General features: G+C 42.2%; 2 protein-coding genes across 2 annotated transcripts; both read right to left on the bottom strand.

The window, feature by feature from the left end:
* Positions 1 to 2908: 2908 nt before the first annotated feature.
* jpt1a (Jupiter microtubule associated homolog 1a) lies at positions 2909 to 10494 on the bottom strand. Its single transcript, XM_028973109.1, has 5 exons — positions 10269 to 10494; positions 7689 to 7831; positions 5251 to 5372; positions 3845 to 3872; positions 2909 to 3420 (listed from the first exon to the last, which is right to left on the bottom strand). Exons 1-5 carry the CDS (start codon positions 10322 to 10324, stop codon positions 3284 to 3286), a joined length of 486 nt encoding a protein of 161 aa, XP_028828942.1. The 5' UTR covers positions 10325 to 10494; the 3' UTR covers positions 2909 to 3283.
* A 1416-nt stretch (positions 10495 to 11910) lies between these two features.
* LOC114786157 (small ubiquitin-related modifier 2) lies at positions 11911 to 14363 on the bottom strand. The gene is made up of 4 exons (XM_028973021.1): positions 14248 to 14363; positions 13265 to 13396; positions 12900 to 12971; positions 11911 to 12431 (listed from the first exon to the last, which is right to left on the bottom strand). The coding sequence occupies exons 1-4, from the start codon at positions 14266 to 14268 to the stop codon at positions 12369 to 12371; spliced, it is 288 nt and encodes a 95-aa protein (XP_028828854.1). The 5' UTR covers positions 14269 to 14363; the 3' UTR covers positions 11911 to 12368.
* Positions 14364 to 14596: the final 233 nt, after the last annotated feature.

The raw sequence follows: 14596 nt of genomic DNA on the forward strand, positions 1-14596 counted from the left end.
GTGTGCAGGTCACCATTACTGTGCATAATTATTAGGCAACTTAACAAAAAACAAATATATACCCATTTCAATTATTTGTTTTTACCAGTGAAACCAATATAACATCTCCACATTCACAAATATACATTTCTGACATTCAAAAACAAAAAAACAAATCAGCGACCAATATAGCCACCTTTCTTTGCAAGGACACTCAAAAGCCTGCCATCCATGGATTCTGTCAGTGTTTTGATCTGTTCACCATCAACATTGCGTGCAGCAGCAACCACAGCCTCCCAGACACTGTTCAGAGAGGTGTACTGTTTTCCCTCCTTGTAAATATCACATTTGATGATTGACCACAGGTTCTCAATGGGTTCAGATCAGGTGAACAAGGAGGCCATGTCATTAGTTTTTCTTCTTTTATACCTTTTCTTGCCAGCCACGCTGTGGAGTACTTGGACGTGAGTGATGGAGCATTGTCCTGCATGAAAATCATGTTTTTCTTGAAGGATGCAGACTTCTTCCTGTACCACTGCTTGAAGAAGGTGTCTTCCAGAGACTGGCAGTAGGACTGGGAGTTGAGCTTGACTCCATCCTCAACCCGAAAAGGCCCCACAAGCTCATCTTTGATGATACCAGCCCAAACCAGTACTCCACCTCCACCTTGCTGGCGTCTGAGTCGGACTGGAGCTCTATGCCCTTTACCAATCCAGCCACGGGCCCATCAAGACTCCCTCTCATTTCATCAGTCCATAAAACCTTAGAAAAATCAGTCTTGAGATATTTCTTGGCCCAGTCTTGACGTTTCAGCTTGTGTGTCTTGTTCAGTGGTGGTCGTCTTTCAGCCTTTCTTACCTTGGCCATGTCTCTGAGTATTGCACACCTTGTGCTTTTGGGCACTCCAGTGATGTTGCAGCTCTGAAATATGGCCAAACTGGTGGCAAGTGGCATCTTGGCAGCTGCACGCTTGACTTTTCTCAGTTCATGGGCAGTTATTTTGCACCTTGGTTTTTCCACACGCTTCTTGCGACCCTGTTGACTATTTTGAATGAAATGCTTGATTGTTCGATGATCACGCTTCAGAAGCTTTGCAATTTCAAGAGTGCTGCATCCCTCTGCAAGATATCTCACTATTTTTGACTTTTCTGAGCCTGTCAAGTCCTTCTTTTGACCCATTTTGCCAAAGGAAAGGAATTTGCCTAATAATTATGCACACCTGATATAGGGTGTTGATGTCATTAGACCACACCCCTTCTCATTACAGAGATGCACATCACCTAATATGCTTAATTGGTAGTAGGCTTTCGAGCCTATACAGCTTGGAGTAAGACAACATGCATGAAGAGGATGATGTGGACAAAATACTCATTTGCCTAATAATTCTGCACTCCCTGTAGTGTTTCATATGAACCTTAATATATCTGTTTACTTCATCGGAAGTCAGCTGCAAAGACATTTCTCTACTAGCCTTAAACTCACAGCATGTCTCATGAACGTTCAAGAGCCCTCATGTCTCATTGAGGTGACAACATGCTTGAAGAATGTGAAGTATTTAAGAGGCTTCCACACTCATCGGACACCCTCATTATTTCATCACCTGTCGGTGACAACAGAACACTGGTATTGACCCTGGTCTGTTATCTGCGTGTCTTTCACTGTCAGTGTTATGGTCATCTCTTCACGTGGAAATGCGCTTTTGAAATCTGACCGTAAACTCCATCAGTGTCCTGGCAATTCAAGGTGGAGTAGGCTGTGAAATGAATTTCAGATTTATAAATGACATGATCCATCGAGCGAAGTCATGAAATATATCTTATATATATGATTATAAAATGTTTTTGAATTCAGAGGACATACCAGCAGTGATGGTAATTTTGAAAATGAGCAGGATTAAAACTGTGATTGCCAAAGTCATGCTGACCCTGAGATGAAGAGAAACAGAGAACACACCAATATGAAGGTGTACTCCTTCTCACTACACAAAGTGAAGAATGTACGAAGTCATAGATCTACATTTGTTCACACTTGTTCACACTACATTTGTTCACACTACATTTGTTTCTGACAGGTATTTCCTCTGTTATGGTGAAGTACTGCCGTGTGCTGCTGCATCCGCACCGTGACTGTCACCAGTCATCACATTAATAGCATTGATCATCTAGTTAAACATGGCATTTGCCTGTTGGTGGGATAACATGGAATTGATATACGCTGGGAGCAGAAAATTGTACGTATTGTTGTGATGGCTACATGGCCGACTCGTTGGATGTTCCCGGTCCTCCTGACCCGTCAACCATCCTGGTTGTGAAGGCACGTATTCTATTCTATTCTTATAGTCTGTATATCTAAATGTATAGATATAGTCAAATTTGCTTTCCACCACAGATGATTTTGAACAATGGACAGCTTCAGTAGACACAGAGCATTTATCTACAGCCAGTCAGAGATATCTGAAATAGTATCAGATAAATGATTAATATTATTAATATTAATATTATACAGAGCCTCGTACCTATACAGTAATTACACCCTAGGGGTCACTGTAATGCAGCAATGTCCTGTCCAAACACTGCACTTATAAAGGGCTTGGACCATGTTTCTAAACCTAAACTAGGTGTAAAAATGGATGGGTGAAGACCATGAACACAGATGAGAGTGATGTGTTTGGAGGATGGCTGGGTGGACAGGGGACCTCAGTGTTAGGGTAAAGGGACATTTCGTCCAGGTGTCCCAGAAATTTAAACTGGTTCCCAGATTGGTCTTTTTCTGCCACCTATATTAAGTTCATTTATTTGATGTTAATTCATTTATTTAAGTTGTTCAAAAGTATTTTGAATTTTCATGGACTTGGAGAATCCTTTTACCCACAGTAAACATATGCCATTCCCAAAGAAACAGAGTGGAAAATAAAAGTGAAGACAGTGAGTTTCATATCAATACTTTTATTGTTTTTAGAAATCACGCATCAGTGTTTTGTCTTGTCCATTTACACTGGCATGGTGGACGGAGTGGAGCGAGGGGCAACTTAAACCTCATGCCTTTACCAGCAGGCCTGACGCACTACGGGCGAGGGCAGGACCAGTCAGAACACAGTACATAAAGTGCTCGTGTCAAAAAACTTTACAAAAAACAAAAAAGGCCATACCGAAACAACGGACGAGGGGGCTGACGCGATGGGGCGGGACTTCATTGACACACAAATGGCAGGGATAGCATTTTTGCATTTTTATATCAATACAAAAGAAGGAAAAAAATTAGAAAGATAAAATGACTGTGTTTTTCTTTTTAAAACGATACATGCTCAGCCGAGAATGAGGCTGGATTTGCCTCCAGGGGGATTCCTGCGGCCGGAGGGGACACCACTAGGCTGAGAGGTGGGAGCTGAAGCAGATGCAGCCTCCTCCTTCTCCTGGGCGACGTCCAAGTCATCCATGTACTCTGGAGGCACACCGCAAAGGAGAAAATTAAAGCAAATTCGGAATTTTGATGTTTCAGGTGCAAATATAAAAAGATGTGTAACCTATTATCCATGCATTTTACCCGTAATCTTCATGAATCAAAAGAACACCACACTTCGTCATTTATTTGGCCTGACATGACTTTCATCATTTGACCTGACAGTTTCATGCTCTATAGTTAACCAAATTAACCAAAACTACGAAAAGTGATTTAACAAAATATCATTTGAGGATATTTTTCAATCCAACCCAATACACATACAAAACATAAAAGCTGTGTTCCCCATACCTACACATTTATAATGCATGTTACACACTTATAACACCATGTCCCCAGTAAGACAAATGTGACAGTGTGACAACTATCTAAAATACAGAATTCCTGATAGCATCACTGCACTCACCAACATCCATTGTGTCATGGTTACTGTCCTGTGGGTAAAAAAGACAAGTTGCTATTAGAATAATAAAATGACTGGTGGTGGTTCATCACTGGTTGCATGACATGATGAATAATATTTCTCACAACCAATCACACCCGATTTTAACTAATGGTTACTATATGTTATTGTGAAATCACATTTGATTCATTATACTCTATGATTACTGTACTACCCTGCTTGTTAATTCCACTTTAAATTAATGATACACTGTCCCTGCATCCAGTCCTGAATAGTGTCTGATTTCATTGGAAAAGGCGAATAAGCAAGACCAAAAACATAGATGAAGTAGAAATTTTCTGCCAGCTACAGTGCCTTGTTACACCCTCATCATGTTTAGACATACACACACACACACACACACACACACACTCTCAGCGTTACACACTTGCATTACACTGTAAGGTCATAAGTATGTGGCTGGTCCTTCCTTAAGAGTTCAGCTGTTTGAGCCACACCCACTGCTAGCAGCAGCTGCATAATACCCAGCAGCCATCGGAGACGGATCTACAGTCTCCATACAGCAGCTCTGAAGTAGTACAGGTTGTATTCAACTTTTCATGTGGCAGCCAATCAAATGTGTTTATTTCAGTTGCTGAATAGTAACATTGTGTGATAGGCACGCCATGTAAAGGTTATTGAATAAATGAGTTTCTGGCATAGTGCAGCGTTCAAGCATTGTCTGTAGTCTTCTTGTAACAATCGCAGTGTTTTTTGTTCTACATTCACAGCTGTTGTGCAGTTTGAGAAACACCTTTAGACCCTTCGTCAGCTATATAAGACCAGATAATGATTGATCCTCTTCTGGAGACATGATCAATGTAAAAAAGTTCCTATGGCATGCAAGACCCAAAAACACAGACTCTCCATTGATTTGGGGATATGTGGCAGGACAGCTGAATAGTGATGAAGTTAGAGAATGGTTTGATATTAATGTAAAAGTAAATTAAAATGTGTTGTTTGCATTTACACTGTAAATGGGAATTGACCATAATTCCTTGGTATTTCTTTCTAAAAAACCCAGCATTTCTTTCCATAAATAATTTTTATCATAAATGTGAGACTCTTGTGTAGGGCTGCCACAATCAGTAGACTTAAAAAAAATTAGGCAACATGGAATTGCACTGTAATTCACAAACTGGTTAATCTGGGTACAAAGACATCTAGGTCATGGACTCGAAAGCGGCAATGCTCTAACCTTCACGCTTCCATGGAAAGTACTAAACAAATTTGAGACACATCCATATGGATCACATTCATGAAGCAACCGCCCAAACTAAACCAGCCGCCCGCACACTAACAATTCCCTTATTTAGATGGGCGGCAGCCTGCTGAAGGACCCTGGCTCTCTCGCTTTTCTTTTCACTCACCGCAGCGTGGGTCTCGCCCACCATGTCCTTGGTGTCATCGCCGTCCTCTCTGGCAGCTGCGGCATGACATCTTCTCAGGGGGGCCGAGGACTCGCCACACAGGACCCCGGTTGGTTTTCCACCTGTGAGAACACAAGCCCAGTTGAGTTTAGTATGAATTTGTAGAGATTATCGATACATACGCGAGCATTTTCATTGACACAATTGCTCACGAAAATGAGCTTACAAAATCTAAAAAAGATACTGACTGAACATAGGCTTAGCAATTGAACTTAATGAGTAAACATGAGTAAACCTGCTGTATGGACTAATATCTGTCCTCAGTATCTGGTGTAGATTTAAAGTAGTTACAGCATTATCATTATCACTGTTATTAGCATCCAATCTAATTTTTAGATGTTTTAACCGATGTAGAGACAAGTCATCGGTACCCATACAAGGCATCTGAACAGACTCGTGGGGCACATTCTGGTCCTGCTGAACCATTATCTACTGTCATAATTGCTGAACGCGCGTTTGGCCTCAAACAGCCTCAGTCTGAAGAATTTCAGTATGGGCACTTCTCTAAATATTTATATCACTGATGAAGCGTCGCCTCCAACCTCTGACTGCATGACAAAGTCAGATCGAGCCTAAAGACAAACAGTGAGTGTGTCACAATGATCAGCTCATCCAAAAGAATGGAGCCTGATCCAAGCAGGCCCCTGAGGAGGGAGGGGTTGTTTTTTGCCTCATCTTCAACCCTGAGAGAGCATCTGTAGGTCCTGTCTTCCCTCATATATTGCAAATTCAGACACTCGATGCTCAAAACGAATGCAAACCTTCTCCGTTAATGGACCTTCAATTTTCTTGCCTTCTTTTATGTCCCCTAGCATGAATTTTTGCTTTTATATCAGTCTTGGTCGTCCCCTAATACTGTATCTGAAGTCTTTTTCCAAAATTCAGCTGAAGTCGTGTCGGAGTTTGTCCAGAAAAAAAAAAAAAAAAACCCTTATGACGTCCTAAGGGGACACATTCCAGATCCGACCATCTGAGTTGCTGCTCTCTGAACGGTGAAGCAGAATGGCCAAAGCACTCTTTACACCTATCGCCATTTCTAGCCACTGCAGGACCATAGACAGGCTGGGGGAACTCGTATTAATGTTCTATAATTTTTGTAAAATTAAATGAATGTTAAATTAATGTTCATGCCAGGGGACCTTTAAGGCTTTGCACGTTATGGAAACTATTTTCAAACTGGTGCTAAGCACAGCGCTAAACATGGGGCTCATTTGCTAGTGTAAAAGCATAGTTTAAATGTATAGAACATTTGTTAAATTATGATTGCTTATTGGAATAAATCTTATCAAAATATTTTTAAACTACATTTTGTGTACTGTAAGCTCACATGTATGTGTTGCGTCAACTCTTAATAAGGCTTAATAAAGGCTTTGAATAATTAGTCAGTTGGTTACTTGATAAGTTGGGAAAATAAATTTTTACTAAATCTATTCCAGAACTTACAACTCACCAATTTTAACCATTGTAAATCAATTTAATCAATAATTTGTTGAAAGCATAGATCTTAATTTGCCCTCTGAATTCCAAGCTGACTAAGGGGCTGGCTGTTCCTCACCAGAGATCAGTCCCTGTGGGAAAAACTCAGACAGTGGCTCAGATAAACTGCTTTTTCAGCCGGACAAACAAATCCTCTGAAAGGCCTGGGCAGAACTTGTTCAGCAGAAAGAAGGCTTTGACTGTGCGTCTGGCTTGTGTACGTGTTGTGACACAGCAGCGAATGGGAGGAACACCATACAATCTGGGTGCCAGCGTTGTTCAGGAAATGTCCTCGTCGGAACAATTCGGCACATTGAAGCTGCCGCAAGACTTCATTTTCCGCCCATCCCGCCACTGGGACACTATTTATTCATGCGCAGCCTCAATGGGACAGATGTTCAGCAGAGTGGCTTCTGAACAGGCTGACCAACATAAAAAAAATCCATTACAATTCAGAAAGGTCCGGCCACAGCTGGGTGACCAAGAGGAGTCATTACAGAAATCAATACCTGATCATTTCTTCACCGACTAAACCTGTAATGGCGTCAGTTCATGCAGTTGTCATAGCAGCGAATTGTTTTATGCTGGCCGTTCCCATGCGTAGACTATCTTAGATTAGCTATTATCGGTCAATATATCAAATATTACCATGCAGAATTTGGTAGAAAAAAATATCACTGTATTAATCACCGTAAATTAACATATTTACTGGCGTCTGGTGAAAATTGAGTTCCTCCCTTTGATTTTCTCACACAACATACACTTCAATGCATTAATGCTGCATGCCAGTTTATCCAGTTTATCAGTAGAAGAATCCCTGTATACGGAATTGGACGTAGTTGAACAACCATATGACTCTTCCTCAGAAATATAAAATCACGGTGTCATGAAAGAATGGCGACCTGGCGGGTTGTTCCTTCGGTTGGCATGGGGGTCATCAGGTTCGGCGAAGATGCTGGAGGCCATTTTGTTCTTGCGGTTGGAAGGCTTCTCCTCATCATTCCCGAAGCTGATGTTGGAGCCACCACCTGGAGGACGCAACACCCTGCGACAGATCAGGTTAAAAATCAGGTGCCATTTTCAACCAAAGCCCATGCCCTGCTACAGCAGAACGTTCCAGACAAATAGGATTTGTGAATTAAATCTAGATCAGCATAACTTGGTTTGTTTGCTAATGACAAACTGAGATTCACACCTGAATGCAGAACTTGAAAGCTGATGTTGGATTTTATTCACATTGAACAAAAAAAAATTGTATGTGAATTTCATAAAATCAGACTTTCGATAGATATTCAAATTTAAACAGGTAATATGTTCAGAGGGCATGCTCACCGTCCACTGATCTGGTAATAAAAAGAACTCGAATATATATAAAGTTTGTTAGCATTACGCCAGTCATTATGGTGTTTGTATGAGCAGACTGTGTTGCTATAATCTGCTCCATCTAACCGTGTCCGTCTGGCTGTAATGGAGCAACCTGGGTCATTCCCAGCTCAGAATTCCAAACAAGTGTGGCAGTTTGGAAGATTCTGAGTTGGTAACGGTCTAGAAGTACAACTCCAGATTAATATTTTTATTCGTCTTGATACTTAATGTCTATTTTGAGACATTAAGTATCACACCAGACATTTGTCTTGTTAAAAGGTGTAGTTCTTTCATCACTTGACAATTTATGTTGTTTTATCTCCCTGTTAAATGTGATCAAATTTATAACGTTCTTCTTCTTTTCTACACTGTGTTTTTAAAGCCAAGAGATTGTTAAAAGTACTATGAAACGTATTTATTATTCCCTAACTATTAATTCATGAATATTTTCTGTAGTCTGGCATTCCTAACGAGGCATAGAACAGTCTATTAGTTCCACTGAAATACCCCTTGACTATGATTCTAATCAGCATCTGTATCAATCACTATAAACAAGAAAAAGTATGTTTCCAGTGGTGTAAAAAAATTATCATGATGAAGTGACGTGTTGGAAACGGGATCCTGTACAGATCCAACTAAAGCACCATCGCTGCACGCTTTCATGTAGCTCTCAACTCCATCTACTTCATATCAGCTTCATCCACTTAATCTATGACCCAGTGCAGGTCAGTTCAAGTGAGAAGCTGGACTGCCACCCACTTTAGAGGTCAAAGGTCACATGCTATTGTCACTCATCCAGCGTCTTAATTGGGTTTGTCTATGTGTCCTCGTCGAGAGAGCGGACCATCTGCAGGGGTACGGCTGGGAGTCCACCAGACCGCCAGGCCAGACAATGGGGTGGGTTTTGGCCTTAAAGCAACCGGAAGTCACGTGGCTGTGACTGAACGCCAGCATTTGTCACCTGAACACTGACTGCCACTGTCGCATGGAATAATTAGATGGGAAAAGAAAGAGAAATCTTTTCTGATTTCAGTACATTTCGAGGAAAGAATGTCGCGGACGCGCCGTCTGCTATTCTGCGACCCCCGGAACACCTCCTCCTCTTCCTCCTCCTCCTCCGACCATTTCACGCGTTACAATCCGAAGATGTCGGTTACCTACCGACTCCAAAACGCCAAATTCTCCATGATCGGACGGAATCAATATAAAAAAAATTCAGTCATGATTAAAAAAACGACGGATTTGTCCGCGGAGGCGGAATGTAGCCCACTGTGGCGGACTGAAGCGTGGACCCCACCCAGCCATAAAACCACGCAGCGCGGCGTAAAAAAGAGGCTGGATGCCACTCGGAAAGCGCTGGTGCCAGGATCTTCCACGGCGGTTAAAAGGCAAAAATTCATCCACGTGACGCCCCCAACACCTGCGCCTGCTGATCGATGTCCAATAATCAATATCGATACCTACCGCCTCGTCCACACCATACGAATAAATAAATGTTTCTGATGTACAAATGATTAGAAAAATGGTTTAAAAATGAATCGGAATGCCATGAACAGCATAACGAAAAAACGAAATCAGCTTCTTTTTCATAAAAAAAATATATCCTAAAAGAGAACAGCACGTCCACCATTCCCACTGCATTATTCCACCCCGGTGCTATAAATCTTCGCTGTTAAATAAATATATGAATAAATAAATTAATGAAAAAAGTCAGCGACGACAGCAGCAGAAAAAGCTGCCCCTCCCAGACGATTTAAAGTTAACTAGCCCGCTAGCTGCACGGCTAACAATGGCCTTCATATTGTCGCCTGTTATTTAGATTGATGCGAGATGTATGATTTAACTTTAAAAAGGGAAGAAATGAGGGAATAAAAAGGACCGTGTTGACCCGAGGTGTGACCGGTTTTCTAATAGGCGCTTTCGCCGCGATTCTCTTCAGCCCCGGCAGCAGCATCGTTTTCCAGGGCGGGTGATCGAACAGAACCGCGAACTGCGAATAAACACATGTGTAATGAAATAAAGAGTAAAAAGATGCGGAAATGAGGCGAGTCCGCGGTTTCTTTTGTCTCTGCGCTGGTCGCTTCGCTTCCAAGTCGCTGTGATTTTTTTTTTGTTACCTGGAGCTGCTTTTCGAGCCCGGTTCCAGGCCTTGGAACGTGGTGGTGGTCGTCATGTCTACGTCTTATTCTGTATTTCGGGAGACGATGTTGCGGTTTTACGCCGTCGGTACTCGGACGCTAGCAGCAGCAGCAGCAGCAGCTCCCCCTGATCCTCACCGCCTCATACTTAACTCCACCCGGCGCGCTCCGAATTGATCAATCTGCTGCTCCAGGCGCGGAGCATGGCGCGGCGGCCCCGCCCCTAGAGGCGGGGCGAGGGCACTGTGGGCTTTCTGATTGGGCGAGAGCCTGTCCGTCCACAGGCGCTGTTTAGGGAATCCGGGAAGGTCGGGCCTTTTGTAACGGGCCACCAGGACTCCAGAAGAATAGAAATCCTTAATCTTAAAATCATCCGAATTTCTTTGGCGGATTCAGGATTGAAGTAGTATGAAGTAACCCATCAGGAGACACTGACTTCCCTGTTTTTGAATTGTAATTCACTTGTGGTGCATATAATAGTGGGTTTGGGGGAGATTGGTGTATAAGTGCTGCATTACCATGTATTATTGCGTCCATACTCAGAGGTGTGAAAACCAATACTTTTTGAAACGGTGTTTAAGCAATTCTTCACTATTACCTTTTACATACTTTCATGAAAGACAAAGAAAGACAACAAATGAAATTAAACAGTCTACCTTGACTAATTTGGTTGCAAATACGTTTCTAGCTGTGGAATGTGATGTTGATGGATCAAAAAGTAGTCAACATATATAGCAGTCAATCATAATCCTTTACTTGTATTGTGGTCATTGGTCATAGAGTTCTGTGGCAAAATATGAATATGAAAAAGTGAATATGACTATGAAAAGTTGATGAAGTAGTTAAATACAAGATGCCCATAATGCTAAATAAAAATATTACATAATTTCATGTCTGGGTAAAAAAAATCCAAATTCTGGAATACCAGCCTTCCTGCTGATGCTTGTTACACCATGGTGATATTGTTTTTTTATGCTGCAGCTTAATGTTGTGTTAATAGAACAAAAAATCTGATTTATATTTATGGCCCTTATCTAAGAGTGACTTACAATCAGTAGTTACAGGGACAGTCCCCCTGGAGCAACGTAGGGATATGTGTTTTGCTCAGGGACACAATGGTAGCGGGATTTGAACCTGGGTCTTCTGGTTCATAGGTGAGTGTGTTACCCACTAGGCTACCACCACCCACATATAGTGGTTATATAGTGTCACTATATATAGAGAGATGATTAAAGGTCAAATGCCTGTGAAAACAGGTGAGATTTTAGGAGGTTTTTGAAGATTTTGACAAGGAGTGCATTCCAGAGAGCAGGGGCAGCAGCACTGAATGAGTCATCATCAAAGACCATAGCCTTGCATGAGAGATGGCAAGAAGACCCTTTTCAGGAGACCGGGAAGGGGAAAAGCAGAGTTGTGGGGCCAATAAGTACTGGCGAGTAGGGGCATGGTGGGATCTGTGTGATTTTTTTGTGTACTGTACAGGAAGCCAGTGAAGGTGAATGGGCTGTCAAGTGAGTAAGTGAGCAGCATTTTCTCTGGGGCAAGAGTTAATGTTTAGAATTATATATGTGCAAAGCTACAAAAAATATTTCTGATGAACATGAAACTCAGAACACCAAAAGATTTTTATAAAATTACTTTATTCTAACAAGGAACTTAACTGACAACAAATTACAGCTGACACTGTATACAAGACTGGGTCAGATTGATACAAGTTAACATACAAGACATAACTACTATAATATATATTTAAAAAAAAAAAAAAAAAAGATATAAAACCCCATTTTGTGAGAAAGCATAATGTTTTTTAATACCAGCAACCATTACTCCCACTTAAAAAAAAAAAAAAAAAAAAAAGTCTTAAAGCTGCATCAAAGTTAAAAAAAATGCAAAAATGAAACCAAAGATTTTCATGTATTAAAATAAACAACAAAGAAGACACTGTACAACACTGAATATGTCAGTCCATATGGTTTTGGCAACATGGCGGTGATTGGATGGGCCAGTCGAACTGTATGAGAATGAAGAGGTGGGGGCGTCCAAAGCAAGGAGTGATGCTGAGTGGCCACGTGGAGGGATTTACTTCAGACCACCCGTCTGTTGCTGGAATACATCAATCGTGTCTTCGTCCTCCATTTCCAACTGTAAAAGAAAAACGACAGACACCATATGCTCATTACTCAAGATATTAAAAAAATAAACCAGCAGTCAACATAATAAAATTAGCAGATATTTCTATTGGGCACCGTTCTTCAGTACCTATAGTACAGTCTAATAGTAATGTCTAATCTAGGGACCATAACAAAGCACAACATTTATTTATAGATGTTTGAATAGCGTAACATGCAAGGGTCAAGTTTGGCGGTGTAAAAAATAAATAAATAAAAAACATTTAAAAAGCATTTGCTCCAGTGAGTCACCATAAAGAGAAATGAATGGTAAACATTTGGGTGGAGAATTACAGGTGGATTCCTGTATACTAAACATTGCTGGTTTTAATAGGCAGTCAAACTACGTTGAGCATTATTACTATTAAAGTGAGGAATGTAAATGACTTTGCCTACTGGGCAATATGAAAACCATCCATCCATCCCTGGTCCTAAACTGTACCTGTGCCGGTGTGTCTGTCTCATTGATGGGCTGTCCATCAAACCGAAAGCGAATCTGCCTCATGGTAAGTCCCTGTAAAGAAGCAATTTTAAATAGTCATTGGGCCAGTGGTGGATTAGCGGGTCAGGAAACGGACCCGTAATCAGCAGGTTGGCGGATCGAATCCTGAACTGCCAAGGTGCCATTCCCAAAACACTGCTCCTCTGGTGCCTGTCACGGCTGCCCACTGCTCAGCAAGGGTGATGCAGGGTTAAAAGCAGAGGACACATTTCAAGGTGTCACCGTGTGCTGTGCTGCAGCATTTCACGATGATTAAAGGAGAAAAACAAAACAACAGACACTGCTAAAAGAAGCCACGAAGGTACCTGTCTCTCACAGTAGGCCTTCATAAGCTTGCTGAGAGGCGTGTGCCTCTTGATCTTGAACTGCACCACCGAGCCGTCCTGGCCAGCCACCTTCAGGTTGATGTGCTCGTTGTTTTCCGTCTTGACGCCTTCCTGCAGGACACAAAACCAAGATGAAGGAGAGAAACCGGCCTTCTCACAGCATCTGCCATGCTTACATACATGCAGATTACTATAGTTACATTATATTCTTGTGTGTGGTACATTTTTAATAACTGGATGGTGGTTGAAATCACAGAAAAAATCTAACAGAGCCATATAAGAAGACATGGTAGTATTTACAAAAAAAACTTGCGAGGTGTGGAACTACAATAAATAATTCGTAACTAGGAGTTAGCAGGTCAAGCGTGGGTACTTGCAGAAGCTCACCAGCCAAAAGACGAGGTCTAGGAAGGGGATTTGATGTTTAAAAAACGCTAGCTTAGCAAGCTCGGCTAACGCCGCCCGTTGACGTGACGCGGACTTTATCGCGACCTTACAGGAACTGGAGCCGCGGTACGAGGCCTGCAGCGGCGCCAGTCGCGTCTTTGTCAGCGCCGTCTGGTCGACCCCCTCCCAAACAGTCGTCGGTTAGCGTTAGCATGTTAGCTGCGCGGGGCCTAGCACCAACCGCTCTGCGGCTTCGCCGTCATTGTCCGCCCGAGCAACTTTCATCCCTTCTGCCCTCGCTGCCGCTGCGCGCGGAACGTGCAATATTGTGTGGCGTTTACGCGCCCTCGGAATACAGCGGGAAAACAACGATGCACCACATTCGCCGAAAACAAACAAACAAAAAAAACAGTGGCTTCACACGCTTAGCAATGTAGCTAGCTAGCGCGGTACTTTTAGCCGTTAGCGCTAGCGTGCTAATTAGCACGTTTATCGATTAAATGAGTAAAGAATGTAACATAGAAGGAAGACTGGGGATATATAAAAATACTTCTTTAATTTGTCAGCTAAGATACCTTGGGCTTCTCGTCCGCCATGTCTGTAGTCGATGCGTCTCGATCCGCAGCAGCCAGGCGACCACTGAGGAGAACCGCGCCGTGAGTCGCCAAACACTGACGCGCTGACGCGGGCTGCCAGGTCTGCAGTTTATGCGCCAAACTAGGCTCGTGCACTTACCGACTTGGTTCTTTCTCAATATCTGGCAACATCCGTACCGACAATTCCTGTCGAAACATCTAACGTATTCATCTGATTATTCCGTCACTACTTAATCTAATGTAGACAACATATTAAATATTTGCTTTAGCGATGGCACAATAGCTAAAAGTGCATGTTAACTAAGGCTGTTACAGTCATGATATTTAG

This window comes from Denticeps clupeoides, chromosome 3, assembly GCF_900700375.1.
Source record: "Denticeps clupeoides chromosome 3, fDenClu1.1, whole genome shotgun sequence".
Taxonomy (NCBI): domain Eukaryota; kingdom Metazoa; phylum Chordata; class Actinopteri; order Clupeiformes; family Denticipitidae; genus Denticeps; species Denticeps clupeoides.